The sequence below is a fragment of the Poecile atricapillus genome, chromosome 14 (genome assembly GCF_030490865.1).
Source record: "Poecile atricapillus isolate bPoeAtr1 chromosome 14, bPoeAtr1.hap1, whole genome shotgun sequence".
Classification (NCBI taxonomy): Eukaryota; Metazoa; Chordata; class Aves; order Passeriformes; family Paridae; genus Poecile; species Poecile atricapillus.
In genome coordinates this window covers 10,006,862-10,034,363 of record NC_081262.1, presented here as the reverse complement: position 1 = coordinate 10,034,363, position 27,502 = coordinate 10,006,862, and the positions used below count along the sequence as shown (strand labels likewise).

General features: G+C 43.2%; 2 protein-coding genes across 2 annotated transcripts; one reads left to right on the top strand and one right to left on the bottom strand.

The window, feature by feature from the left end:
- Positions 1–620: 620 nt before the first annotated feature.
- On the top strand, positions 621–14,560 carry RAC1 (Rac family small GTPase 1). The gene is made up of 6 exons (XM_058849953.1): positions 621–786; positions 6,873–6,944; positions 8,268–8,385; positions 11,939–12,001; positions 12,669–12,828; positions 12,993–14,560. Exons 1-6 carry the CDS (start codon positions 752–754, stop codon positions 13,121–13,123), a joined length of 579 nt encoding a protein of 192 aa, XP_058705936.1. The 5' UTR covers positions 621–751; the 3' UTR covers positions 13,124–14,560.
- Positions 14,561–15,142: 582 nt separating this feature from the next.
- DAGLB (diacylglycerol lipase beta) lies at positions 15,143–27,420 on the bottom strand. The gene is made up of 15 exons (XM_058849951.1): positions 27,165–27,420; positions 26,508–26,659; positions 24,149–24,323; positions 23,392–23,653; positions 23,179–23,304; positions 22,078–22,205; positions 21,053–21,179; positions 20,628–20,711; positions 20,120–20,197; positions 19,647–19,727; positions 19,431–19,558; positions 18,908–18,976; positions 18,740–18,812; positions 17,491–17,744; positions 15,143–16,238 (listed from the first exon to the last, which is right to left on the bottom strand). The coding sequence occupies exons 1-15, from the start codon at positions 27,257–27,259 to the stop codon at positions 16,046–16,048; spliced, it is 2,025 nt and encodes a 674-aa protein (XP_058705934.1). The 5' UTR covers positions 27,260–27,420; the 3' UTR covers positions 15,143–16,045.
- Positions 27,421–27,502: the final 82 nt, after the last annotated feature.

Sequence of the window (27,502 nt, the reverse complement as noted above, 5' to 3'; positions counted from 1 at the left end):
ATCTTGAGAAGACTTGCCAGCACAATTGATGTTACAGCATATCAGGAGGAATAAGGATGGTGCGAAGATCCATGGATGAAGGGGAGCAATCTGGCTCTGCAGTGCTGGCACAGTGAGAGAGACGGTCCCATGGCAGGTGCCTGGCTGGGGAAAGTGGGCATGTGCCCAGAGCAGCAGAGGGGACGTTGCACTGACCTGAGTTACACGTGCTCAGTACGTCTGTGGGGTAAACACAACATGAACGAGCTTCAAGAGATGCCGGGAATGAGGTTGCTGCATGGTGGGTGCCAGGCGTGATAGACAGGATACATGGTGGTGTCAAAGGCAGTTGTGTTCGAGAGCGACTTGTTAGACACGACAGGGTCGCTGTGGGACGATGCCCAGCCCCTGTCACTGAGGGGGCTGGGGGCTTGTGCCACCAGTGTCAGCGCTGACATCCCCGTTCAGAACGGCTCCGCCTGAATACACCGTATACACCGTACACGGCTCAAGAGCCGGGGCCCCTCTCCTGCACTGGCTCAGCAGCGCAGCCCCAGCCTTCCGCCCGCTCCCGCCCCGAGGCGAGGCGCCGCCCGTGAGGCGGCCCCGGCGCGGCGCGGCCCGGCCCGGCCGGATGTGAGCGCGGCGCCGCTTCCTGCGCCCGCAGTCCGCCCTCTCCCTCCCTGCCTTGGGTGGTGCCGCTGCCTCGTCCCTGCTCCAGGCTCAGGGCGGAGGCGGCCGCCGCTCCCTGCTCCGCTCAGCAGCAGCCCCGATGCAGGCCATCAAGTGTGTGGTGGTGGGCGACGGGTAAGTCCGAGGGACTCTCGGCCGGGCCCGGCCCTGAGCCGCTCCGCCGGCCCGGGGGGTGTCGGGCCGCGGGGCGGGAGCGGCCGCCGGGCCCCGCCGCGGGGTTTGGGCGATCCCGGCGCGGGGCGCGGGCGCGGCCCGGCCGTCCTGAGGAAACGGGGCTGGCCGGGCCGTGGCGGGTGGCCGGGAGCCGGGGGCGGGTGGGTGGCGGCCGCGGCTTCCTGCTGCTGCTGCTGCCGGGCGGGGAGGGAAGCGCGGGCACGGCGGGGCCGGGAGCGGGGTGTGCAGGGGTCCGCAGGCCGTGCGCGTCCCCGAGCCGAGCCCCGCATCGCCGTGGGGCCGGTGCTCCGAGGCTGGAGCCGTGGTGGTGACCGAGTGTTTCTTGGTGCGGGCAGAAGCGGCCGCTGTGAATGAACAGTGTGCTGGGCTGGCCGGGCAGGCCGGGCCGCGTCCCTGGACTGCCACTGCTTGCTTGTGTTCTTTCATCACCGATGTAGTCCAATTGTATTAAAATAGTTGCTGTGGTTTTAATCATCTGGGAAAATTAATATTGATTTGAAATACTTTTTGTAATAGTAACAAACTTACTACCTTTTAAGATCTTGATTTTTGATATCTGACTTTTGCAGTAAAAACTGAGTGAAATAGGCTGAACTCTATGCAGATCGTAAATGCTTTTGGGCAGAAACTAGTTTTTTGCCTGCAGATATCTGGTCTTGTAAGGCTTCTGTCTAAAGGAGACTGATAGGCACTTGAAATACAGATAGTTAATGATATACTTGTCTGTAAAGAGCTGTTACACCTACAGTATCTTAATATGGTGTTACTTATATGTGAAACAAGTTGGGGAGTTAACTCATAAGTTTAGCAGTTGGATTTCAGTATGAGAAATGCTGGAATTGAGAATAGAGTTTGTGTGTTTGGTATTTTTGAATATTCTCCACGACGCTTCCCCTCAGCTCAGAAGGATTCTCTCTCTTACTGGATGTCAGAGTTCAGGGGAACATCACAGGCCAGCTGGAAAACAAGACTTGTCTTATGTAGTTTGAGTTGTTTTTTTTTCCTTTAGGAGAAACAAAAATCCCAGTGTAGACTGAGCATAATTGGTATCACAGCAAACTTCTGTAGATGACAGAGGAGTGAAGTGTAGCTAAATGGACTGTCTACAGTGGTCTGTCATTTCCCATGATGCCTTAGTATTCAAGTTATTTGTTGGGGGGGGTGTTATTGGTTTGTTTTAAACCATGTAGAATCCCTAAAAAGGCAGCTAAGTATTGCTGAAAGATAAACCTTACAGAGTGTCAAATTTGTTTTGACTTGCTGTGTCAGATTTGGAGCAATATGAATATGAAAGTGGTATTCAATAACTCATTGTCATAGTAGTGTAATTCTTTGATGCCAGGTAGGATAATTGTGGGCTGCTCTTTTGCTTATATTGAATTTAAACCAAACAAAATTGCTTTTCTAATACATATATATATATATATATTAATTCATCTAAACTCTGTATTTACAATGCTGTAAATGAATGTGATGCATCATGTTTGGGTGGGGAAAAGGTTCAGTCTACTTCCTCCTCTAGAAGTGAGAACACAAACCAGCTCTATAATATTCAGTAATTCATTCAACAGAACAGTTCTTTGGGTCATTTGCTTTATAAACCATCCCTCTTCCTAGCATTTTTGTTTTTCTTTGTCTTGGAAATGTGGGTGGTGTAGTTCTACCTGACTTTTGTACATATGTATGAATAAAATACAGTAGTTTAAATTCTTTTCCTTCCTCTTTAGTTAGAAACAACTCTTTCTTAAGGTTCTTTTCAGGTACTGTTGTTCGTTTTTTGTATCGTTCTCTGTTCACTGCTTTTAAAATATATTTAACTATTTGTGTTCCTTTGTGCTGTTGCTGCTTCAAGAGCTCCAGCATTGCAGGTATTCTAGGAAACGTCATGTTTGGCTTAGATAAGGCGAACGTTTTAGTGTTCCTGTAAAACAATGCAGGTTAAAGATTTGCTTATGTAATATAAAACTTGGGTATTGTTTTATGTACCCTCCACAAAGATCTGCTAGGAACAAAAATAAACAAAGCTTTAGAAGTACCTGTGGTTATTTTTTTAATTTGTAAATGAGTAGGCTGTTTCTCATATGTAACTCACGTTTTGTTCTTAGAGTTTTCACTAGTGTATGTCTAGACAACTAACTTGACTAGAAAAGTGTGGCATGTGTGCTAGTTTGGGCTATCATGTTTTCCTTTGGTGGTTTTTTTTTTGTTGGTTTTTTTTTTTTATTTTGCTGTGGTGATTGTTTGGGGGAAAATAAGTGACAACTGTTGCTTTGAACTGTCATGATAGAGAGCAGGAGGAATGTGCAGGACAGATGAAGAGCAGCCGCTGGAGTAACTGCAGGAATTGCTGTTGATTGACACTTGAGAAAAAGCATTTGGTGGAAGTTATTTTTAGCAGCTTTTGTTTTCGCTCCAAAAAGGCAGCCGTTAAGTGGTACAAAATCTCCAGTGATGTTGTATAATGTTAGGAGAAGTTTGTGTTTTGGAGAAATTACCAATTTCTAGATGCCGCAGAAGTTGTCGCACTTTGTGCTCTTTTGTGGGCATTTTTTAATTGTGGAAATACTGTAAGAGCAGCAGTTTGGAATTCTGCTTGATCTGGGGCCTTGCCTGCTAAAGCCGTGCTTTTTGTGTGTGTATTTGCTTTGATGGCTCAGGGAGAAGGGGAGGGTGTGTGAGTAGGGTAATTGGCTTCTTACTGAGAGTGTGAGCCACTGAACACCTCAGGTCCCTCCCATGCCATCTGGAGAAAGGGCAGTGACTTGAAATTTGGTAAGTTGTGTTACTGAAAAAGTTCTTTAAGAATTAGTTGTTTTGTAAGTACTGAAGAGCATATTTGGGAGAGGGTGTGGCACAGTGAGTAATACAGTTTATCTTAGAGCCATGTGTAGCTAAGCCTCCTATAGCAGCAGTACTGAACTCTTGATCTGAGGGTGGTACTAGGGAAATCTCAGGTGCTCTTTAATGTGTGAGCAAAGACCTGGGCTGTTGTGCATCATGTCTGCCAGAGAGGTACGTCAAGGGCATCAGAGAAAGAAACAAATGGCACAAGCAAAGCCTTTTATGAAGATTGCCACCTGTTTGCAGGTAAAACATGGCTCCAAGGAGCTCTGCTACAGTGGGGAAATTTCATAGAACTTGTTAGCATAAATAAAAAGAAGATATATTTTGTTTTTAGGAATTAATACGTATGTGGTTATATAATAAACACATTGATTCCTGGGTGCTACTCAGAATCAAAAATGGACTCACTGCTGTCTTTTGTTGAGGTAGTTTTGTTAAGCATTCAAAGCTGGATTTCTGTAGGCCATGTTTTTAATGACAGTCAAATGTTGCTAGTTTCATTTATGTAATAGTGGGTGGACAGAGCTGTGATTAAGTAGTTGCTAGAAATCTTATGACTAATCTTGGTGTTATTTTAGATTCTTAGTCTCAGCCTTTATGTTCAAGGATTTAAACTTTGCCAAACAGTTGGAATTCTCTTTAGGGAAGTTGTTTTATTACAAAAATTAGTAGTCTAAAAAAGTTGATAAAAGACTTTAGAAGATGTGCTTTATAAAGGTAGGCATTAGTGTTTCTTTTTAAGACTGATGACCTAATGATCTGATTCATGTGGCAGTGAGCCAAAAGGCAAGGAAAGCAAGAAACCTGGGTGGAATAAGTCTGAAATGGGGTTGTTGAACGTGTTTTTTCTTGTTTAAATTACTCTGGCTGATTGGTGCTGCAGAAACACACTACAGGCACTTTTGAACTTGGAAAGAAATCTCTCACCACCTTCCTGTGCTGTTTGGATTAGCCAGAGCAGACTTGGGAGTTTCAGTGCAAGGTGGGCAAAGGAGCCTGGATGCACAGAATAGCTCTTGATCCGCTGCTGAGAATGTTGAGTTCCACATTAATTTGTTGGAAGCTCAAATTACCTGTAATGACCTTACTGGATGGAAGCTGAAGCGTCAGCCCAGACAGGTTCCAGAAGCGTGAGAATGGTGTCGTCTCTGCGCCTCAAGAGATTTCCCAAAGCATTTGGCTGTTGCTCTGCTCTGGATCCTGAAGGTTTTCCACCTGTCCTTTATGTGCTGGCCCAGCACAGCCGGCTGTGTGGTGTTGTGAGAGCAACTCAGCAGCACATCCAAACTGATCTAACTCATCAGCAGGCAGCTAAAATAGCAAGTTGTCCTTATGGGGGAGGAATAACTTTCCTTAACTCCTTGTTCTGGCTTGTTAGAGGGTTAGTTCAGGAGCTAAGATGGGATCTCCTCTTTTGACAGCTGTTTAACAGGTATCTGCGTGGTGAACTGCTCCTTGATTGTTTCCCACACAAGTTTTTTTTAAGGGTAAATCCATTTACTTTTGAGCACAAGTATATCTCAGACCTTTTACAACAAGGGAATGTTCAGAGATTGTACTTAATGAGAACGGAATTTAATGCCTCCTTTTATGATGGTATTATAGCTTGTTAAAGAGAAATGGCTTTTGTGTGCTGAAAGGAAAAAATCCTCAGACTGTATGAGAAGCTGGTGTCTTAGAAGCAGGTGTGAAAAGCAGGCTGGAAAACTGCATGGTATGGTCAGAGTTGCAGCAGATAGGGTGTCAATGCCAGGTATTGGCTCAGAAACGTAAAGCAAATTACAATTAAAAATGGATGTGTGGGACAAAATCCCAGATAATTTTGCATACTGAAGCATCTCTCCATAGCTTATGCATTTCAGGTGATGTCAGAAACTGCTGTCAAATACCCTCTTGGGCTAATGCAGTGAGGAGCTGCTTAAAATTGAATGGAGAGACTTTAGTTAGAGATTGAGCTGTGACTTATGGATATGACAAAGCTCAAATTCACTTGTGAAAGATTTAGTTCAGGAGGCTCATGAGTCAAACCTCATACTAATGGCACGATCATACGTGTAGGTGCAGCAAGGTTTCAAAGTTACTGCTGACTGGCTTTGAGCAAATGGCTGTAGTGATAAAACATCTGCAAGACTGCAGTTTTCCCTGCCCAGGAGTAGGAAGGGGGATCGGGCGGGTTGTGAGGCTGTCTGGCAGCATCGCCTTGGAGGAACAAGCTCACCCCTGGAATCTCTCACCCGGTGGTGGAAGGATTATACACTGCAAGTGGGAAGCGTGCAAGGGAACCAGTCTGCAGTGTCAAACACTCTTTGCAGTCACTATTTTGAAAAAGAAGTTTGGCCCAATTTCAAGTTTTCCAACACTTAATTGAAACTGTAACAAAAATTGAATGCTGTCGTTAATCAAATGTTTGACTCCAGATAAGATGTGGGGAGGAGGGTGGAGAGGGAAGGAGCTGGCTGCCAGAGTTTTGAAGGAATCCTGGAACAGAGCCTTGTCCTGCCCCTATTTGAGGCTCTTGTGAATTAGATCAGTAGGAAGAAGTTTGCTGTTCCATGTTTTCTAATACTGGAATGTAATTTATCTATAGATCAGTTAATGAAATGTTTGAGTAGTGGGTGAATGCATGTGGGGAGTCACTTTGCAGTAAATTACAGCAGTAAATAATGTGAGAGTTATTTTGTATTCATTCCTTAAATACTTGGAAGTAATGATGTGTTGAGAAATTATACTTTTCAAGCTTTCTTTAACTTCACTTATATTCCATTTTCTGGAAAAGATAACAGTTTTGGAATTGTGTAAGGGTATCTGGAAATACTCAGGTTTTTTTTAATTTCAGAAAGATGGAAGAAGGCCATCTTTCTAGGTATTCAGTCAGGTGACTAGGAGATGTTAATAGTCTAATTAATACATGTGGGCTTATTGGGACTTTTTGTGACTAAAAATTAACAAAATTTGATAATTTATCACTTCATAAAATGGATGTTTATATTAAGTGTGTTTTCATTGCCAGTAATTTCAAAGCTGCAGTCTGTCAGCTGTTTTCCTGCACAGTAGTGAGTGGAGATGTTTGGTTGTCCTTAGGTGTCTGAATGTAATTAGTCTTCTCCCCCTAAAAGGAACATTGTTTCTTGTTATTCAAGATGAATGAATGTGTTTTACATGTGAACTTTCTCTTTTTGCAGTGCTGTAGGTAAAACATGCCTACTCATCAGTTACACAACCAATGCATTTCCTGGAGAGTATATACCCACGGTGTAAGTACTTATAAAATCCAAAGAACTCATTTTTGTCAGCTTCTCAGTGCCTGCTGCCATTCCAGATTCCTTACCTGAATTGTTTGAATTGGCTGCAAGCACCCCTCAGGTGTGTGTGATGAACACTTTGAGCTTTTACTGTAGCACAGTTACACCAGTGCTTGCTGATGGTCCCTCAGTTTTGGCTCTCTGTGCCCAGCTGATTAGGAACTAACATTTGCTAACATTTTACCAGATGTTGTTCTATTCCAAAATAGTGTGTTTCTGTCTCTAATGTCATTCATAATAAGCTGTCCCAAGGCTGAACAGCTTGTAAAACATTATATCATAGTCAGAAATAGTTGTCTTACATGGCTGGCGATTTTTTGTTTATTTGTTCCTTCCACTTTTTGTTCTACTGCCAGTCCTGTGCTAAGCCAGCCACGGCTCTTAAGCTCCTCAGACGAGACTGTGGACACTCATTTATTCTGGTGCTTCCCTTTTTCTTTCACATAAGGATTTGTCAGTATCAGTATTAGTGCAGTTCTCTTTTCCAGAGCCTGTTAGGGGTGTTTTATACATGTGCAGCTTCTTTGCCCTTTTCAGATGTTCTCTGTATTTTCATCTGGCTATGCTGCTCTCTGAAGTATTGATGAGTTTTTCAGACAAAAATACATTCTAATAAGGCTTACAGATGGCTTTTATTACATGTCCAAGGCCTTAGTAACTGCTGTTTCCTTTTTTTTTTTGTCTTAAATTTGAATTTTTGCATTGTGTTCCCAGGAACTTGATTTAGACCTAATGAGTCATTGAAACCTTTGTACCCACAGTGGTGATGGGATAAAAACGATGCCTCCACTGGCTCCTGGTTATGAGCTCTGATATTTCATTGGAGGGGTTTTAATTAGCAGGACCAATTAGCTCTTTTCTTATCTACTGTTGTCTTTAAGGATTCCTTGGTTGTTGCTCCTGTACCTTCTGTTCTAAATCTCACACCATGAGGCAGATTAACTTGCCGAATGTCCCACTAAAACTGGAAAGTGCTTGCTAAGAACATCACCTGCTTTCCTGTACTCACTGGGATTAACACTTCCTTTGGAAGAGCCATGACAGAGATCACTTCTGCTCAGACTGGACCAAGTCTGTTGTGTATAATTTTTTATTCCATTACCCAATATCACGCTTGTTATTTAAAGAATAACTTTACTGGCTCTGGGAAGCCAACGGATGCAATGAAAATGTTCCCTTCCCCAGTTTTCCCAGTTTTTCCCTCTGTGAGGGAAAAATCCTTGGGTGCCATATTTTACTGCAAGCTAATGCAGCTAACTCTCTCTTTATTTTTAGCTTTGACAACTACTCTGCCAATGTAATGGTTGATGGAAAACCGGTCAACCTGGGTTTGTGGGACACAGCTGGTCAAGAGGACTATGACAGACTACGTCCACTCTCCTACCCGCAAACAGTAAGAGCTGCAGGGTGAAGCCAGGAGCAGCCTCTACAGCTTTGTTTAACATAAAGCATTTCTTTTTTAACATAAGGCTAACATTGTCACACCTGGAGTTGTATTTATTAGTAACAGTGACCCTCTTTCATTTCATGTGCTGTAGCTGTAATTTATAATCTCTGGGGTGTGTGCAGTTGTAAAAAATTTTAAATTTGCATGCCCTCTGTATCTGTGTGCACTGGTACTTGCTGGGTTTTGTAGTTGCAGCCTCAGAATTGTCTAGAATGTGTGATTTTAAAAACAAAACACCCTGAAACTAACTCAAAAAATCTTGGTGAATAATCCCATCAGCTTGTCCATTGTTTTTAAGGTTAGCAAAGGCAGGGTTTGTTTTTGGTTTTAGACGATGTTTGGCTGCAATCTGACACTGTCACTGCTAAGCACTTGATATTGTTTAGTCTGTATGAAGATGTTCTACATGTGAAAGAGGCAGCACTGAATGAAGAGATTATTGGTATTGACAGAGGCTGCGGTGTCCCAGCTTTCCAATGTACCTGAGCCCGTGGTTATTTTATTGCTTGATGTAGTTTGTGCTGTGACATTGATACAAATGTGCTTCTGTCTTCCCTGTGTGTAACTGGTTAAGTCCTGCATCCTGCATCTTTCCATGTTCAAGGAAAACACTGATCTGCTCTCTTCTTTTCAGTGTGACTTCAGCTACAGTTAATCTTTATAGAGGTGGTTTTGTAATCTGTTTAAAGCAGTGGCTTTTACCTGATGGAGCTGTGCTATAAGTAAAGAAAGGGTAATTTGAAGGGTTTTTTTGTCACTGATTACTCTTTCTGTTGACTGTCAAATATATGTTAAATGCTAATAATGTAAAATGCAAAATTGTTTCACTCTACAGCATAACTGCTCTCTTGAGTAATGTGAATCTTATTTAAGGAACTCTGGTGCTATTTTCAGTAATCTGTCCTTAATTCACAATTTTCCTTAATTCACTTCTCACTAAGTTACAGTCATTAGGCTTTCCCATCAGTTATGATACACAAGATTGACATGAATTTGCCAGTTGTGGGCAACTATAGCTGAAATGCCAGAAATACCTGTCTTTATTAGAAGGAGAGACAATGGAAAGCTGGCTTTCTCAGACTTAGATAGACTTACTTAGATATTTATAGGATACTTAGAACTTCAGTTTTGCTTGACATCATAAAACTATTTTCAAAAAAGTAGAAGGAGGTATGATGAAAGATCTTTAGTAGGGACAGAATGTCTGTTACAAAAGAACAGAATGCACATACATGTCTTCAGCCTGCTGAAGTAACTGTGGCTTTCTGGTAGACTGCAAAAGAATTCCATGTCTAAGCATGTTAGGGAAAAAGTGTTGTCTGTGCAAGGATGTATAACTGTTCAGTATAGGTTTGGAGTACTTCCAATTATTTGGATTGGTTTTTTGCAGCAGAAAGTGAAGCAGGGTGGTAAGTCTTGAAATTCTTGGGAAGTCTTCAGATTTCAGACTTGTGCAGTATCAAAGATTCATCCCACAAAACTAACAAAAAGCACAGAGGAAGAGAACAGTGATGCTGATGAAACCTGACCTTTTTTTAGGATCTGTATTCAGCGTCCCTTTTCCTTCACTGTGCCATTTAAAACTCAGCATATACAGGGCTTTGATATCTTCTCCTTAACACATTTGAAATCTACTGCTATTTCCAAATATTTGGGGAAGGAAAAAGTTGGTACAGAAAAGGTGTTTGGTTGGTTTGGTCATGTCTGTTTCCTCAGGAGACCAAACCAAAGAGAAATTGTTAGTTGGGTGCTTTTCAGGAGAGGTTTGATCTTGCAGGTTTCCCAACAGTGCAGAACTGGTTGCTGGGGAAGGCTGGTGTCTGCTCTGGGTGCAGTTGGTTGTGCTGAATTACAGGGCAGCGTCTCTCTTAAGAAGAAAATCCTCCTTCAGAATATCTGGGAGCAGAAATTGCTGACTGAAAACATTTTCCCTTAAATCCATTTGAGGAGTAACTTTATCTCCTACTGTTATTAGGTTGGAGGAACCAATGGTAAGAATATATCTTCCAGTCTGACAGATCAACCAATTGCCGTATGTAAAACTTTAAATAAACTTCAGTTCCAAGTTCTGTCATCTTGTCTTGCCTATGATAGTGATAAATTGGCCCCTATTTTTTAACAAATACTTTCCTTGGAACTATCAAATTGCTAGATCTGAGAATTCTGTTACCAAATTTATATAAATTGCTAAGATTAAATATTTTCTTGAAAACAAATAACTTTTCCTAGTAGTGTGCAAGACATCTGAGATCCTTCAGTAATTCCTTGTGGTTACACCAAATCTTTTGATCTCTGGAGCTAGTGGAGGAGAGTCTTCCTCAAGTGCAGCCCTTGAGTCCCAACAAACCTGCAGAATTGGAAAACAGAAGTAGTGGCCATAGTATCACATTATTTGATGTTGTTTCTTTCTTCTTCTGGGACGCTGCTACGGAAACTTGTTGGGGTGATGCATGAACAACTGGGTTGCAAGTGCTTAGCAGTGAGATGTCAGCTGCTGACCTAACAAAATGCCTTGAAATGCAGCACAATCAACTAACACTCTGCAATGCCTGATTCTGTAGCACGTTTTGTACCGGAGTAAGTACGGATGCAGAGGTAGGTTGGGCTTGTTTGGGAGACACCTCCTACTAAGTTTTGGGTCATACAGCAAGTTTACATCAACACAGACAAAGGAAATGAGTGTTGGGGTTATCTGAATGCCTGCAGATCCTGGAGCGTGTCATCTGTGACACCTGAATTGTATACGGTGGTTACTATAAACACATGCTCTGAAATGTTTCTACCAGCTCTTACTTAGAATCTTTTGCCTTCAGTTGAAGAGTAAGATGTGCAAGATCCCTAAAAATACCCATTTTTCTTTCTGCTTTCTCATTATTTAAAAAGGAAAGGTAGGAGCTTTGAGGTTTTTAATGCCCTTTTCAATCCTAATTTGGTTATAGAGAAGTTCTAAAATGTTTTTACTGGCATTCAGTAGGAGTGAAGTTCTATAAGAAGTTCAACAAGCTGCCTCTGATCTGGGCATGAAAGCAATAATTGTAGAAATTCTTGTGCGAATTTATTTTTTAAAATTTTGTACCATTTAAATTGGCCTTTGCAATTTAAGACGACTTTAGAGTTGTGTATTAAAAGTTAACACTTCGCAACATCCTATGCTGATGAGGTCAGTGAAGAAGAAATGACATTTAGAGAAAAAGCCCTTGAAAGGCAGTGGTATTAGTGTCCTAGTTGCTGGCTACTGCAATAGCTGATTATACATTTGACTGCAATCTTATTTGTTACTTGTTTCCCCCTTTCTCTCTGGCTGCTTGTAGCTGCCTGGGAATGGATTTCCCACAGGGAAAGCTGCCTCTGATTGTCATGTGCAGCTGTATTGCTGACCTTGCCTTCTGCAAGTGTGGTAGAGCTGGCAGTGTTATGGAGGTACTGGTGATATTGGCCTGCTCACAGCACTTTACAGTGGTTTTTCTGTTGGGCTGACCTCTGTCATCTTGTTTTGTAGGATGTCTTCTTAATCTGTTTTTCCCTCGTGAGCCCAGCTTCCTTTGAAAATGTCCGTGCTAAGGTAAGGACAAGCTGGTACTGTTTTATTTCTGAATGTTCATCATACTGTTCACTTTCCAGCAGAGCTTGAAAAATACCAGGTGCTTTTTTTTAAATTGTTTTTCCCACTGGCCACATGAAATGCAATTTGAAAAAGCAGAAATCCATTTGCCTAACTTGTGAGTCATGGAAGTTTAGGGCACATAAGTACACCTAAGTACGAATTGTTCCTTGATGCATTGATAACAGTAATTTAAGTGTTCAGCCAGCAAGGTGCTGAAATCACAAACAGGAGCTTTCCTTTTAGTACAGTTTGAAAAAAAAAAAAAAAGTTTAAAAGCAAATGCACATAAAAATTGGGTTGATAGCACTTGTACCTTGCATCAGCCATCCTGCACGTGCTCTGTGACTGTGGGAGTATTCCATTTCCTCAGACAATTGAGCTGCACAAAGAGGAGTCTCTATGGGAAAGGAGGGGGTCAGGGCTCTTCTGGTTTCTGAGGAAAATACAGCTGTTGGCTTCATTAACAGTGATGTGCCCTTTTCTAATCCTGCCCTGATGGGATCTGGGTGCTCCCTCTACTCTGACCCAAAGTGAAGGACTGGGACTCTTCAGGTGTGATGTTCCAGAGCCTTCAGAGAACTCTGCCCCCGCACAAGAGACAGCATTTTTTGTTTGTCTTTCTCAGTGGTATCCTGAGGTGCGGCACCACTGTCCCAACACCCCCATCATTCTCGTGGGCACCAAACTCGATCTCCGGGATGACAAGGACACGATTGAAAAGCTGAAGGAGAAGAAGCTGACTCCCATCACCTACCCACAGGGCCTTGCCATGGCAAAAGAGATCGGTATGGCAGCAGGGGGTTATTGTTGGCTGGATCTAGGCTGTGTTTGTGGAAAACCTTGTACCTTAATTAAATGGAATGCCTGGCTTTTGTTGTGGAGAGGGCTGGGAGCAGTGCTGCTGGAGCTGTGCAGAGCTGCTCTGTAACCGTGTGTCTGCTTCCCCCAGGCGCAGTGAAATATCTCGAATGCTCAGCACTTACGCAGCGAGGCCTCAAGACAGTGTTTGATGAAGCCATCCGAGCAGTGCTGTGCCCCCCTCCTGTAAAGAAGAGGAAGAGAAAATGTCTGCTGCTGTAAACGTCACCCTCCCCCATCCCATCAACCCTGTGCTTTGCTCAAACAATGGAGCATTCACATGCCAATTTTTTTCTGTTATAAATTAGTTCTCTTCCATCAATTCTTGAACCAATTGACAGTTTCATGATTTCATTTGTTTAAAATATGATCCTTACCTTGCATCCTTCTAAGAGCAAACTCCTGAAAAGACACACCTATGTAAAGCCTTATTTTTAAAATCCTCTTCTTGCTCAATTAAATGTTGCCAAACTATCTGCTGAACTAAGTCGCATTGTTGTGCTACAAACACTAAGCACTAAACTGTTTTTTAAAGATTCTTCTTGAAAATGACTCTAATTTCTGGTAGGAAATGCAAAATCTCTTTCTAGTTTTTCACAGTAAGTAACAGTACCGGGGAATTAGCAGAACACTGCGCTCTAATGTGTTTTATTCTGAACTGTTTTCCCAGCGCAGCCGTTGCCTCGTGGTGCATCCAGCACCCATTTCTGGCAATGACTGACACCCCTGAGTCACAGTGTAAATGCTTTATCATTGGTAAGGGCTTGGTTGCAATCTAGTTCTTGCTGCTGTGATTGAAAAAAATAACTATTCTTACTGAAGTGTATCTAGTCCTTTTGACAGCATTGTATTGTGATGAATAAATGGAATATTGGATTGGATCAGGAGATAGTGCCAGACAGTATTTTGACACTGTACAGCTGACTTACACTACACTGCCAGAGTAGCTCAGCAACCATTTTCCCAGAGGTGCAGTAGTGGAGAGAGGTTGGTGTTCATGGGTAAATTCCTTTGAATCTCAAGTAGGGCATTCATGTAGGTACAATTCTGAATCAGTCATTCCCACTTTTATGTAGTAAATGCTTTTCTTGTAGAATCTCTTTTTACTGAGCAATATAACTTGTGTTTTAAAACCTTCTGATTGATAGAAGTTTGCTTTTTTTTTCCTTTTTTTTTTTTTTTTAGAGTAGAATGTTCAAGCATATCCTTATTTTCCTGTTATTTCTGACCCAGTAAGTTATGCTTTCTGAGGTGCTTTTAGTCTATTAACTAGGTGTAAAAATCATGTGAAGCAGCTTTACACATTTTAGTAATTTTTATATTTTAAACCTCTGTAACTGACAAACCTTTCAACCATCACTATTTGCAAGGTTCCCCCCCACTGTAATATGACTAATGAAGCCAAGTGTTCTTTCTGTCACTCCATGTGCAGCATCGATTGCGTAACGGTAACTTGGGTCTGTGAGGTTCTGTAATTAGTGCTAATGTTCTGTACCTTCCAAACTGGCAGGAATATGATGTTGAACTACACCCTTTCAACCACTAAAGCAAAATTTAAAAATAAAAGTTGCAAAATTGTGAAGTTTTTACATTGATCTTTTGCTAATGCAATTGGCAGTATGTTTTGCATGTATGACTTAATAAATCCTTGAATCACAAGTGTGGTAATGTTTGAGTTTCTGAGCGAGTCTTTCTTGTGCCACCCTGAGCACACGTTCTTGTTCCATGCCAGCAGCCCTGTGTGCACGTGTCTCCTGCGGGACTGTGCAAAGCCCAGGCTGGCAGTGGTGCTCTGAGAACCCAAACTAAACACTGGGCAGCAGCTCTGCAGAGGCCTTGCCCTCTCAGTGCAGTTGTTAAAGCTCCTGCTGCTGCTTGTGCAGTGGCTTAAAGCTGCTGACAGTGGGGGGCAAGTTCTCTGTTCCAGTCCCCTCTATGCAAACAGAACCGCTTTTCCTCGGAAGCGGTCACAGTTTGTGCTTAAATGCCCCAGATTCCAGGCTTTTATTTAAAAGCCCTGCCCTGTGTGCTGCCTCCCCTCCTCCAGAGTGGCTGCACCCAAGGCTGGTGCCCTGGGACACAGCAGGCTCTGAAAGCAGCACAGACACTGCTGGTACTGCCTGACCTCATTGCCCTGACAGCCAGCACTGGGACCTGTCATTGCACAGGAGCCAAGGTTTTATTCTACATTTAATTTTGTCTCCATATCAAATATCACAGCAGGAACATCCACACAGTTAATTCTCAACCACATCATATTTTACTTACATCAATTTCTTTTAAATAAATGCTGCTGAGCCTTAAAAAGGAAAAAAATTAGAATGGATACACACTAGAAACAAGGAATCCACTTTTTAAAAATCACTACAACTGGTTACATGTTCTTGGCAGAATCAGAGTGGTGCTCAGTAGCTGGAGCTAGAGCTGGTGACCAACATGATGCCGGGGCCTGAACAATATTTTTTTTTCTTCTTCTTCTCATTAAGTAGTTTTAGTTTAAAATCAATAAAAGCAGTGATGTAGATCAACACATACAAAAGACAGGTAGATTAAAGAATATTGCACATGTATATCCAAGCAGCATTTAACCACAACAAGCCCTCCCCCTGCAACCCCGGGATCCCAGCACAATCTGTAAGAAAAAATAGTGCAATCACTGAGGCTGAGCCAGCCCTGCTGGGCCAGGCTCACTCACCCTGCAGCCCTGAGCTGCAGCGCTGCCCCGCTGCCCTCCCTGCAGCCCCCCGGCCACCACGGCACAGGCAGCCAGGAAGGGATGTGGAAGCAGAAGTGGAGTTGCAGGTGGCAGATGAGTCTGGCAGGGCTCTGCTCTGACCTGTGGCCACATGGTTCTCACACACATTCACTTTGGTCAAGCGTTCAGCTGCTGCGCCAGCGCGCGCAGGCTCGGCCGGAGCTCCTCACCCTGAGCCGTTCTGGAAAAGCCCAGCCTTCACAGACACAATCTGTGCTTTCACCAGCACAACATTCCCCGAGGTCACTGCAGAGGCAAGGGTGCTAAGACCCTTGTTCATTTTATGCAATGTGAGAAAAGTACTGAAATCCACTTAGGCATGAAAGTGGAACGTGTCCTGAATACCTGAAACCCGCAAAAGAGCCCCCCAGGTCGTCCTCGAGCTGTGGTTATACTGCACTGGGGTTGTATTCTCGTGTTTGACAAGACAGACACGATCCATGTTCCTGAGACAAACTGTTCAGAGCTTTGAGCACAACATCTGGCATGTGGTCTGTGATCATCTTGGGACTGATTAAAATGCTGCTGAAGACGGTTTCGTTTGACCATCTTGCCGTGTATTTAATATCTGAAGAACACAACCTAGGGACAAAACACACCACAAATACAATGGCTGTGTCAGAACTGGAACCCTCTCACAGCAGCAGGTGGGCTCCCAGAGAGCTGAGGTCTGCCCTTCAGAAAACTGCTGGAATTGCTGCCATGAAGTGTCCCTGAGGGCAGAACTGCACCAAATTACACTGTGCTTTAACAGGATAAGAAACCATCGAAGATTTAAATAATTCTGCTCTCAAAACATGGAATATAGCCTGAGCAAGGAGGGGGAGGGCATTAAACACAGCACATTCATGTGGTTAATGTCAAATTTAGGGAATAAGTCAAAATGGTATCAATAGGAGACCAGGCAATACATTTAATGCTGCACATAGGATGCACCATTCTGTAAAATTAAATCTCAAACAGATGATGGGGGTCCTTGTGTGCTAGTGCTACTTAAAAAAACTCCCATGATTAACAGGTGTGCTGTGGAGTAAAAGACAAATTAACTCAAAGTAGCAGAGCAGCCATTGGGAAAATCTGCCGGGTCAAAGGTGTTCAAATATCTAACTTGTAAAACCAGTATTAAAATTGTTAGAAATTAAAAATGTGAAGCTTAAACAAAATACTGATCTACTGAATGAGCTGTTTCAGGTTGCTTTGTCTAAAAAACCCCAACACCAACAAAAAAACAAACAAAAAACCCCCCTGAACATGACACTGCCCCAACAAAGCCACAATCCTCGCTCTTCCAGCAGTTTCAGCTTTCTGGTGTCTTTGTCTCAGCTTCCTGCATCCACAGAAAAGCAGCAAGTGACAGGAAAAACTACAGACTATGTGGGCAGACACTGGGTATTGGGGCAGCTGCAGCTCTCCAGCCTGGCTGGGTCAGCATTACAGGCAGTATTGCACCTCTTTCTAATCACCAGCACTCATGGGATTGCTCAGTAATGAGGTATTTTGTTACTTCACCTCTGCCTGGACACATTGCAGATCTGCAGTCACGGGCAGAAACTGCAGCCTGGCAAAGCTGAACTTGCCAGTCTTAAAGTCCTCAGTTCAGCAGCTGCAATAAATGGGCAGGATAAGGCATAAAGAGAACAGTGTCCAGGGTTTGAGGTGAAACAGAAAGAAGCTGAGAGGCCAAGAACAGAAACTGAAAACTGGGTAATGTGCAATAACCAAAACTGGGTACTGGAGATGCAGGTAAGTCACTGAGCTGGAAACTTGGAAAGGGGCAGGGAGCTGCAGATAGACTTTAGGGAGACAGGAGAGTGGAATTCATTGCTCCACTTACCTCCTAGAGCTGCATTCTTCAACGATGTGGATAATCTTCCCAGGCAGATACAGATGAGGATACTGAGGGGGTGAATTCAAGTGTGATTCCTCCTCAAGGGCGTTGTATGAAGGTGACCTTTGAACCATTAAACTCTCCTCAGCCAGGAGGGGCTGGGTCAGGGCATCCTGGTTCCTTCCATCCAGCTCTGTTGGGAAGTCATCAGGATCTCCTCCAAACACCTCGTACCAACACCCCCGCAGCAAAATCTGGTACTGAAATCAGAGAGAACATCCAATTGAAGTTTGGCTTCTCTTAAGTAACTTATTCTAGTTGTGTGCTTGCACACATTTCATCTGAAAATACAATTAAAATATTAAAAATTACTTTATGCATATACTCTTTCCTTGATAATTATCTCCTTCCCAAATTTTCCCCACAGTAGCATTCATTTCAACAGTATGGATCCTAAGCCTCCAGTAATACTACAGAAAACATTCCCATCTTTACCAGCTGAATTACTCCATGTGGATTCTGCTCTGCAGATTTAACTTTTCTTGCACCTGTAACTTCTAACTGTCCGTTATCTTATTCTGTATTTATGACAGCACACAGGCCCTCTGCTCATCCTGGGACTACATGGAAATCTTGTGGGTATGGCAGATTCAAATTCAGATGTTCAAAAGTGGCAGTTCTGAAGCTTTAAACCACACCTCTGTACCTCCAGCACCATCCTGCCTGACACCACACTGATCCAGCACATTCAAAACTGTTTCCCGCTAACAGTAAAAAGAGGAAAAGAATTAGCATTGTAACAGAGAAATATTTGCTTTCCAAATGAATTCTGACAGTAATATATAAGCAAAATCAATAATTTGCTTACCTACTGGTACTAGCTATTACACTATTAAAATAAGTAATCTTACTGGCTCTTTGTAATTTTAACTGTTTCAGGTTTTTTTCCCATTTTTGTTTTTTAATGATTTCCTTTTATCAGCAAAACTAGCAAACAGATAATTTCAGGTCTGATGTTGTAAACTGGTATATTGGGAGTCTTACTGAATCCTAATCTCCAACAACAAAACTTTACAGAATAGGAGATTAATACAAATGTCACTGAACTAAAAGCAAACAATTTTTTGTTTTGAAACACAATTGTAACTCTCAGCTTTAAGATCAAAAATATACACAACAGCAGTCAGTACATTAAATTTGGGGCTTAACCCAGGTAACAATTCCACAATTTTAACCAGGAACTGCATTTAATTACCTTGGGTCTGTTGCAGTTTGCCACAATTCTCACTATTCTTCTCTTTAAATCCTCCATGTTGGGCATACTTAACCTGTTTAAACACACAGAACAAAGTAAAGCAAAGCTTCCTATTGTCTGCTATCAAACACATCTCCAGTTATCAATATAAAAGTATTTCCATCTCACCTTGCAACAAGGTCTTTTCCAACAATGATTGAAACAATGAAGTGTTTAGTGTAATCTGCAAGTGATTTGCTAAAAGAAAATAAAGATAAAAGGCAGTTTAGATGCACTAAGGAGATAAACACACTTCAGTTTTAGGATGTTCCTTGTAATTCAGTAAAAATACAAGTACGTGGCAGCACCATTTCCAGTCAGTGCCTCCTTGCTGAAGCTGACACAGTAACTTCAGTGCAGACTCTAAGGGTGTTGGATGTCCAACAGGCCAAGGCAGACAAGCCAGCTGAGTATTTTTGTGGAACATTTATTTTAACCTCTAACTACACTGCCTGGCAGAATTCTCCAGATGTGCTTCATTCCGTAATGCTCCACCAAGAACTCGACTGTAACTCCAGATGGAGCAAATTAATTTGAGTGGAGAACATACAAACTCTTCCCACAGTCAGCCCACAGCTACCAGCTAACACACCTGGCAGCTGCCTTGACTTCTACAGCTCAGACAGAGAACCAAGCAACAGAGGTCTCTCACCTTAAGAGCCCTCCTGGGGGGGAGAAGGCGTAACACCTCAGGGTGGGGAAGGAGTTCCTGAGCATGATGGCCAAGATTGACGCTGTTCCACCACCCAAACTGTGACCAACTATCACAAGTTTATACTCCTGCAGATAGAAACACAAACTTAGATGGACACAGAAAAAGCTGTGGGTAATTTTTCTGACAAATCAAATTATTTGGAAGATAACTTACTGGGGCAATTGTGAAAGCCTGGTTTAGAATTCCATCATTTATTAGTTTTCGATAGATGTAATTTGCAGCTTGAGTTATTCCCTACAAGAGAGCAGTTCAGGTTAGACAGGTGCATCTAAATCTGGGGTGTGATACACGTTTCATTTAAATACAACACCATCACAGAGCAACTTTCAGCAAAGCTGGTCTTCTCTTTGACATCCTCCTGACAGGGGTCTGGTTATAACCAAGAGGTCTGTATGTATTGGATGTATGGGTTAAAAAGGTTTTGGGATATTTCATAAGGACATGAAGTCTGACAAGAGGATAAAAATTCTACCTTGCAGTGCCAGAGGCAGTATTTGATGCACCAAACATTTAAATAATTTGTGCAATCTATCCAACAAGGAGAATATTCTGTTCTAATAAGGATCCCAGGTGTTTATAGCTTGCTACTGCTGAGCTGCTCTAAAAGAGCCACAGGCTGCACACACCTTATGTACAAACCCATTCTCCAGAACCTCCTCCAGTGTCAGGTCTTCGCAGTCCGCTGACAGATCAGTGAGAATGTCCTGTGAACAAAGCCTTGGTCAGAGCTCCCTGCAGAGCTGTGTGGCTCATGGGTTGTGCTCTGCTGCTCACCTCTGTCACAGGGACATCAGCAGCTGGCTGCCAGGAGTGTGAGCAGCACAGCACATCCCACCACACACCACCAACCCCAGCAAACACACAGCAACCACAGCTCCAAGCCTGGCAACCATTTCCAACTGCAGACACCCCATTATGGATGCACCTCCACTCACAGAGACTTGGAATTACCCCTGCCTGTCCCCCACTCTCTCTTCCAGTAGCACAGGAATATTGCCCATCCAAGGGCAGGGGGGCTTACAGCTTAAACCTGGAAGACCTTTACCTGTGAGTGAGTTATTTTAACATTTCCTCTAGGTACTGGGAGTTCACTCATTTCTATAAAGCTAGTTAATGATATCAGATGGATGATACCTCAAAAGACAAGGTTCCTCTCACTGCAACCACAATAGCTTCTTTTTTGTGATCCAAAGCAACAAAAAATGGAATCTCATAGATCTGGAGGAGAAAAAATGTAATCAGTAAAGACACCAACATTTTGTATGGGCAAGCACTTGTTCTCACCTTCTGGAAACTCTTATTGATCTCCATACTGTACTATGGAAAGAAGCTCAATTGGTCTTTTATTCGGTTAGTCTAAGTGCCTTTTTTCAATACTGAGACAGACTGATATCAATGGTTCTGTGGCTGTTAGATTAGAAAAGAAATCCAAACTGAGTGTTTTCATTTGGCTTTGCAGCCTACACTTCATAAGTGCTGAAGGCAAACTAGACCCTTCACCCCTCACTTTCCCTGAATTGATCACTACAGCTTGCTGAATGCCTGTCCAGATTGTTTACCTTGTTATGAAAACTGATATGAATGAAGTCTCTGTACTGCAGTCCTGTTATTTTTAGGATGGATCCAAAGTGAAAGTTGTGACGATCACTTCCCGTTATATCCGAATCTGTTGGTCTATTTCTGCAACTAACAAACACAGAAGAGAAAAACTTTCATGTTCCAATATTTTAAGTGTCCTTTCAAGGAATCAAACTCAGTTAAATTTGCAGAGGGCCTTCTGCCAGGAGTCAAAAGTGCTTTCTTTTTGCAATAGCACCAGTAAAGATTCTGATGCAAGATGTCACCTCTGCTCTGACCATTGATAGAGCAACAAGTGCAATAAGAATTCTTAAGATTACAAGCCATTGAGAGAAAATACAAACAAGGAAAAACAAAATACAAAAATCTGCAGAGCAATCTTATGTTTTATCCACAGTATTATGTAATAATTTTTTTTCCTCCAAGTGACTTATATTTCAGTAGATTATATGGCTATTTCATAGTAGTAATTACAAAAATCATTCTTCCAGTCACAAATATCAGCGGTCACATACAGTAATCCTACCTATAGCAATATGTAAAATGACTCTGACCATAAACATTTTTGAGTTAAGGGGTCAAAAGGAACAAAAAGAGGCTGGAGGGACAGGGAACTCCTGCTAATTCCTTAGGACAGAGAAGACTATTGACAGACTTTTATTTCTATATGTAAATCTGTGTCCAAAAGGCACCTCTAAAAAGCCTCTTTTTAAATCATGTTTCATTTAATTCTAATTCTTCCTCTGTCATTTTTCTAAATGAATTTTTTTAATCTCAATCACAAACTTTTCCCATAAAAAAAACCAATCTGTTTGAAGGTGGAAAGACACTGGAATTTTGTTTCTCTGAATTTCTGAAAGATAACTCTAGCAGTCAAGCTCATGTACTCCCAAGAGTGATATGTTTTAATGCAGTAAAAATACTGCTACTGTAACTATTTTATTCCTGCTAAGACTAGTTAAATAGAAGGTAGCTATGTGTTTTTAAGCTCTTGGGTTAAACCTACCAGTCACCATTGAGCTTACAGAGTGCAGTATATGGGTTGGTGTACACGTAGTAGGGCCAGCCATAGGCAGCTGCAGCAAACAGCATGTAGTGAGCAGCATTCTCCAGCTCAACATCCAAATCATTGGTCTGGAAGCACACACGGAAAGAAAAGGAAGCAGAGAAAGGGAGGAAGGTGTGTTAGACAGCCTCAGAATACAACTGAACACAGGCTAGTGAAAATCAAGACATGATGAAATACACACTACCCAAACGGAAAACCTCAAGGTCTAGGAGGAACTAAAAATAGGCACTTGTATTTCAGGAAAAAGTCTGTGTTTATTTATGTAACTACACAGCTCAAGGATCTTGAAAAGCTCTCACTGAATCTGTTTTTGCAATGCTGATACATTGATAAGCTCAATGCTGAAAACAACATTCATTCCAGATATGTTACCTAAGATGTCTGAGGGGAGGCTAAAGAGTCTGCAGCATATCTCTCTGGTACAGACTTTTAAAGCACAACCCCATCACACTGGCTGGATTCGAAAGGAAGCTGACAGAGATGCACAGAAGTAAAACTACATACATCTATGAAACACAGGTTAAAAGGAGGGAAAAAAATTAAGAAAAGCACTTTTTCACTGAAGACCAGCAAAAATCAGTTAGCAAACTAACCCATCAACTGCAAGCATTTAAAAGATGCTATTTTTGCTTTTAGCTTGTCTGGGTATTTGCAGCAGAGAAACAGCCCACAATAAAAACTAGAAGATTACCTTCTCAGTTCTATGCAAACAGTACCAAATATTCATTCTCCCTCTCTTCCCTTTCTCTCCCAACTGTACAACAATGATCAAATGTCCTAAATGGTCCCTTTTTTGAATTTAATTCCCCATTCAAAGTTCTACTTGTGCAAAAGCAGAAAAATGTTTTTGACCACAAACTTATTGTTTTCACTGCATTTATTAATAATATACATTGTTATGAATTTTTATTGCAGGGTTTAATTTTATTAAAATAACAAACAAAAAAAAACCCCACTCCAGAAAGAAGTGTATTTCAACTTGATCTGGCACCATTTCCTAGACTAGTTGCACCAGAGGCTGCACCAACCCTACCTTACCATGAGAGATGATGGAGAATGACTCAGGACTTCTTCAGGCTCTTTGGGGCAATTTTCCATTTTATCTTGCTCTTGATGGAGCAGAATCAAGCCAGCTGCTATGTCACTTGGCACCAGATCAGTGTCCTGTACAAAGACATGGAAGACTCTGTAAACCCATCCCTCACCTCAACTCAGCAGAACTGGGCACACGAGCAAGGCTCTCCCTCTTACTGAGAAGTAGTTGCGGAAGAGCTCGGCGATGCTGGTGAAGGCCACCCGGTGGTCGTCGTCCTGCACGATGCAGCAGCACAGCAGCCTGATCCTCTTCTCCCACACCCTGGTGGCAGAGCTCTTCACGTTGTACAGCAGCTGCCCCGACTGGCTGCTCTCCAGGTTGCGGCTCATGCCGTCGGGCAGGTAGAAAGTCTTCTTCCCCCCAAGGGGGTCAAAGACAATGACAACTCCGATGATGGTGAAGATGATGATAATCCAGCTGCCAGACAGGAGAGGGTGGGATAACAGACTGTGAAAACAGCCACTTCTGACAAGAGTGCAAGAAATCCCAGCTACAGATCTTGGCAGACCAAAACCAAAGCTGGTTATGGAGTTCTGTATGGAGACCTCTGCTGCTGTCCTGAGCTCTTTGGACTATGCTTGCAATACTCAGGGCACCAGAACAAGGCTGTTGGCTCAGTTCACACAGGACACCAAACCTGGAATCACAGCCCAGCACTTTGGAAGCAGCAGCACAGAGGAGTGGCAGTTCCATTTTTCACTACCAGCTGAGTGATCAGATTACTACACTCTTCATATTAATCCAGTTTTCTACACTCCCATTGCCCCTCTTATCCTTTCTGAGCTTCACCTCCTTTCCTTCACTGCAGGACATGCACTCTCTCCCAAGGCAAGCGTTTTTAGGGAAGGATACCAACTCATTTTCCTTTTGCCATACACTGTCAAGGTCAGACCTGTGGGGAGGCACCTTTACCTTGCAATAACTGTCCCAATGACGCCATTTATCACAGTCTTCTCACACTGCACGCTGTTGTCTGACACCCACACAGCTCCCACAACAGCCCAGATGAATTCAGGAAAATAGAGAAGCAGACGAGTATAAAGTATTTTGGGAAGTGATTTTCTTGGGCCTGGATTAGAAATTGTTCCTGAAATTAGAGAGAAAATTTAAAACAATAACTGTTCATGAATGCATCTCAAGTACATAAAACCCTATCTGGAAATATGAACTTTCTGGGCTTTACAGAGAGTAAGGAACTTAAGTGAAACTATTGAGTTCTTTCATACTAATGGAAAGCTGTCATTGAAGCTAATAAAAACAACAATGGATTTATAGCTGTGATTCTTAGAATGTACTCTACTAAAACCCTAAACAACTCTAGACAGAGACAGTTCTGCACTGAACTTGAGGCAACAGTGATGTGCCTTGCATAAGCGTAAGCGGTGTCCAGAAGCACTGGCTCACCTACAGTGCCTCATAATTCTTGGGGCCTACTTTTATTATTCTATTTAGCTCTTAGCTGGTTAATATTTTATTTTCAGATGCTATTTTGCTGGGCTACAATGAAGTTTTTTAATGGAGTTACTAAATAGTAAGAGGAGAACAAAAGTAGGAAAATTACCAGGACAAATACTTCTCAGGCTATTTTCTGTATTGTTAATGTGCTAACAACCTCTTTGTTTTGGCACTCTAAGGCAATAAAAAAGGGAGTAACTTTTGGCCAGCTCATCTCCTTAAACCAGTCTGCTGATCCCAGGGTAATGAGGTAGCGGGGTGTGTGTGTGCTCAGGTGTAGACAATTAATTTGTGAAGGCTGCAGAACAAAAACAACTTTGGGAACTGTTCTCCAATCACACAGCTGTGGTTCACACCCAGTGATAAAGCTGTTTCAAAAGCCTTCAATCCAGAGGTTGTTTTTTCTCATTCCCAGGTTGCAGCCTGTCCTGCAGTGTGGTTGCTTACACAGACACAATCAGATGGAACTGTGCTTCCTCTAAACAACTTTTCCTTTCTCAGCACCACCCCTAAGGGTGTGAGGGCTCCAGCCAGGTTCCCTGCTGCTATCACCAATTGCCAGGACAGCACAAGGGCTGGTGCAAGACCAAGCACACCCAAACCCACGCATTCTAAGCACAGCCCAACACACCTCACCCTTTGTTTTCCTGGAAATTTAGCCTCAGAATTCTTCCGTTTCTTAGTTACAATAGCCTAGTAGCTGTACTCTCATAGCAAACAATGTTCTTTTATCACTGCTATTTACAGTTACATCTCTCATCTCTGCACCTTTGGCTAGAGCCTGGTGCTAACAACGCCAAGGACATGGATTTGACCCCTGTATGGCTCATTCACTTAAGAGCTGGACTCAGTGATGCTTGTGGGTCCCTTCCAACCCAGAATATTCCAGTGAACTTTGCTATAAACATCACAGTCTGTCTGATCTTACTTCCCCTCCTCTGGAAACTCTAGGAAAACTCAGTCAGACTTGAAGAAAAAGCGGTCAGATTCAAGGTCAGGATCATCATCCACACCTCTGTTCTGTCATAGTTTCTCTTCATGCATTCTTAAGATTGCTTAAATGGAAAAAAAGTATAAATACTTATTTACAGAAGCATAAATAGCTATTTCCAGTGTGTCATGAGAACCAATACGTGAGAAACTGTAGAGTCTCATCTGTTACTCCAGAGACCACACACATATTTAAAATTAATCTTCTTAACATTACTTCGATGATCAGGTGCCTCACCAGAAAAAAAGCTTTCCTAGCAATTTCCTACATTTCTAGAACCATTTCTACAAATAATTAGGAGATGCACTGGGGTCCTTACTTCTGTTCAGCCATTAATTTGAAGCTGTGGGTCCTGCTCTACTTAACAGTACTCACTGTCAGTTTTATTAGGACATTTATACATTTCACTTTTCTGTGTGTTTTTCCCGAAGCAGCCCACTGCAGCTAAGGAACTTTCACAAGACATGACTAAACCTGCCTACACAAGGCAGAACTAACAGGATATCAAAATGATTCTGGATACACTTCCTTACATTCCTGTCAGAGAGGTGGAGCAGTGTTCTGTGGGAGGTCATGCAGAGAGTTTTCAGGATGCTCTGATGGCAATGAGCCATTAGTTCCACTAAGTTGTTGTGTTAATTAAGCAAGATTCCAGACTAACAAAGGTAATACCATTAAAGCAAATGTGTTAATGTTGACAGAGTTTTTCAAGTCTAACTACCATGAAAACACTTCAATTTTTTGGTGGCTTTTAATGTCAGTTCTAAACACATATCTATTACAATCCTACTAGATAAACACAAAACATCATTATTAACTATTTACCTTGCATACTGATGTATACAAGAGCAGATAATGCGCATATTATGGAAGCCAGAAGAATGATGAGGCCGAGCAGGTAGCTGTGCAGCAATCCTCCCCCGGGACAGTTAAACTGCCCCTTGCGAACAGCGTAAAGGACAAGGATCCCAATCCACCTGCCGGGAAGGGAGATAACAGCAGTCACAGCAGGAAGGGAGAAGTGCCTGCTGCCAAGTGATCACCTGATCGATAGTGGTCGTCTTAATGCAAGCACCGCACGAAGATTAACAGCAAAAGGACCTGTTACATAAGCAAAGTGTCGGGATGAAAGCACTACACGAACACTCAGCAGGAATTACAATTCAGCCGAGCGCACGCCGAGCCACAGGCTCCCCGCCTGGTGCTGCTCACTTCTTCCTTCCTCGGAGCCCAAAGCACCGCGGCTGGCGGACACAAAGCAGTCACCGCGTTAATCCCGGAACCACACGAGCGCTCTCGCAGATTATGTAGCGGGTTATGCTCGCAGATTAAGCCCGGCGGTGAGGGCGGCGCGGAGCGCAGCGGCAGCGCGGGCACCGCACCGTGCTGCGCCAGGCACCGACAGCCCCGGCCCGCGGGCACCGCGCATCCCGCCGGGAAAGCGCCCGGGCCGGCGGGCAGCGGCCCCGGGGCGCGCCTTACCACACCAGCCTGACGAACAGCTCGAAGGCCCCCGGGAGCACGAAGTCGTCGCTGCCGATGGCCCAGCGCCGGCCGAACAGCACGAGTCCCGGCATCCTGCGGGTCCCGCCGCCGCTCCCTCAGGGCCCGCGAGTCCCATACACCAGCCCCCCTTCAGGCCTCACCGCCCGCCGGGGCGGGCACGATCTCACCGTGACGTCACTCGGGCCCGCCCCGGCCTGAGGACACCGCCCCGCCCCGATCGGGCCGCGCCGCGCACGCGCCTGGCGGGAGCCCCGCCCCGTCCCGGGGCGCGCGCGCGGGGCGGCGGGAAGTACGGTGGCGCCCAGGGCGCATGC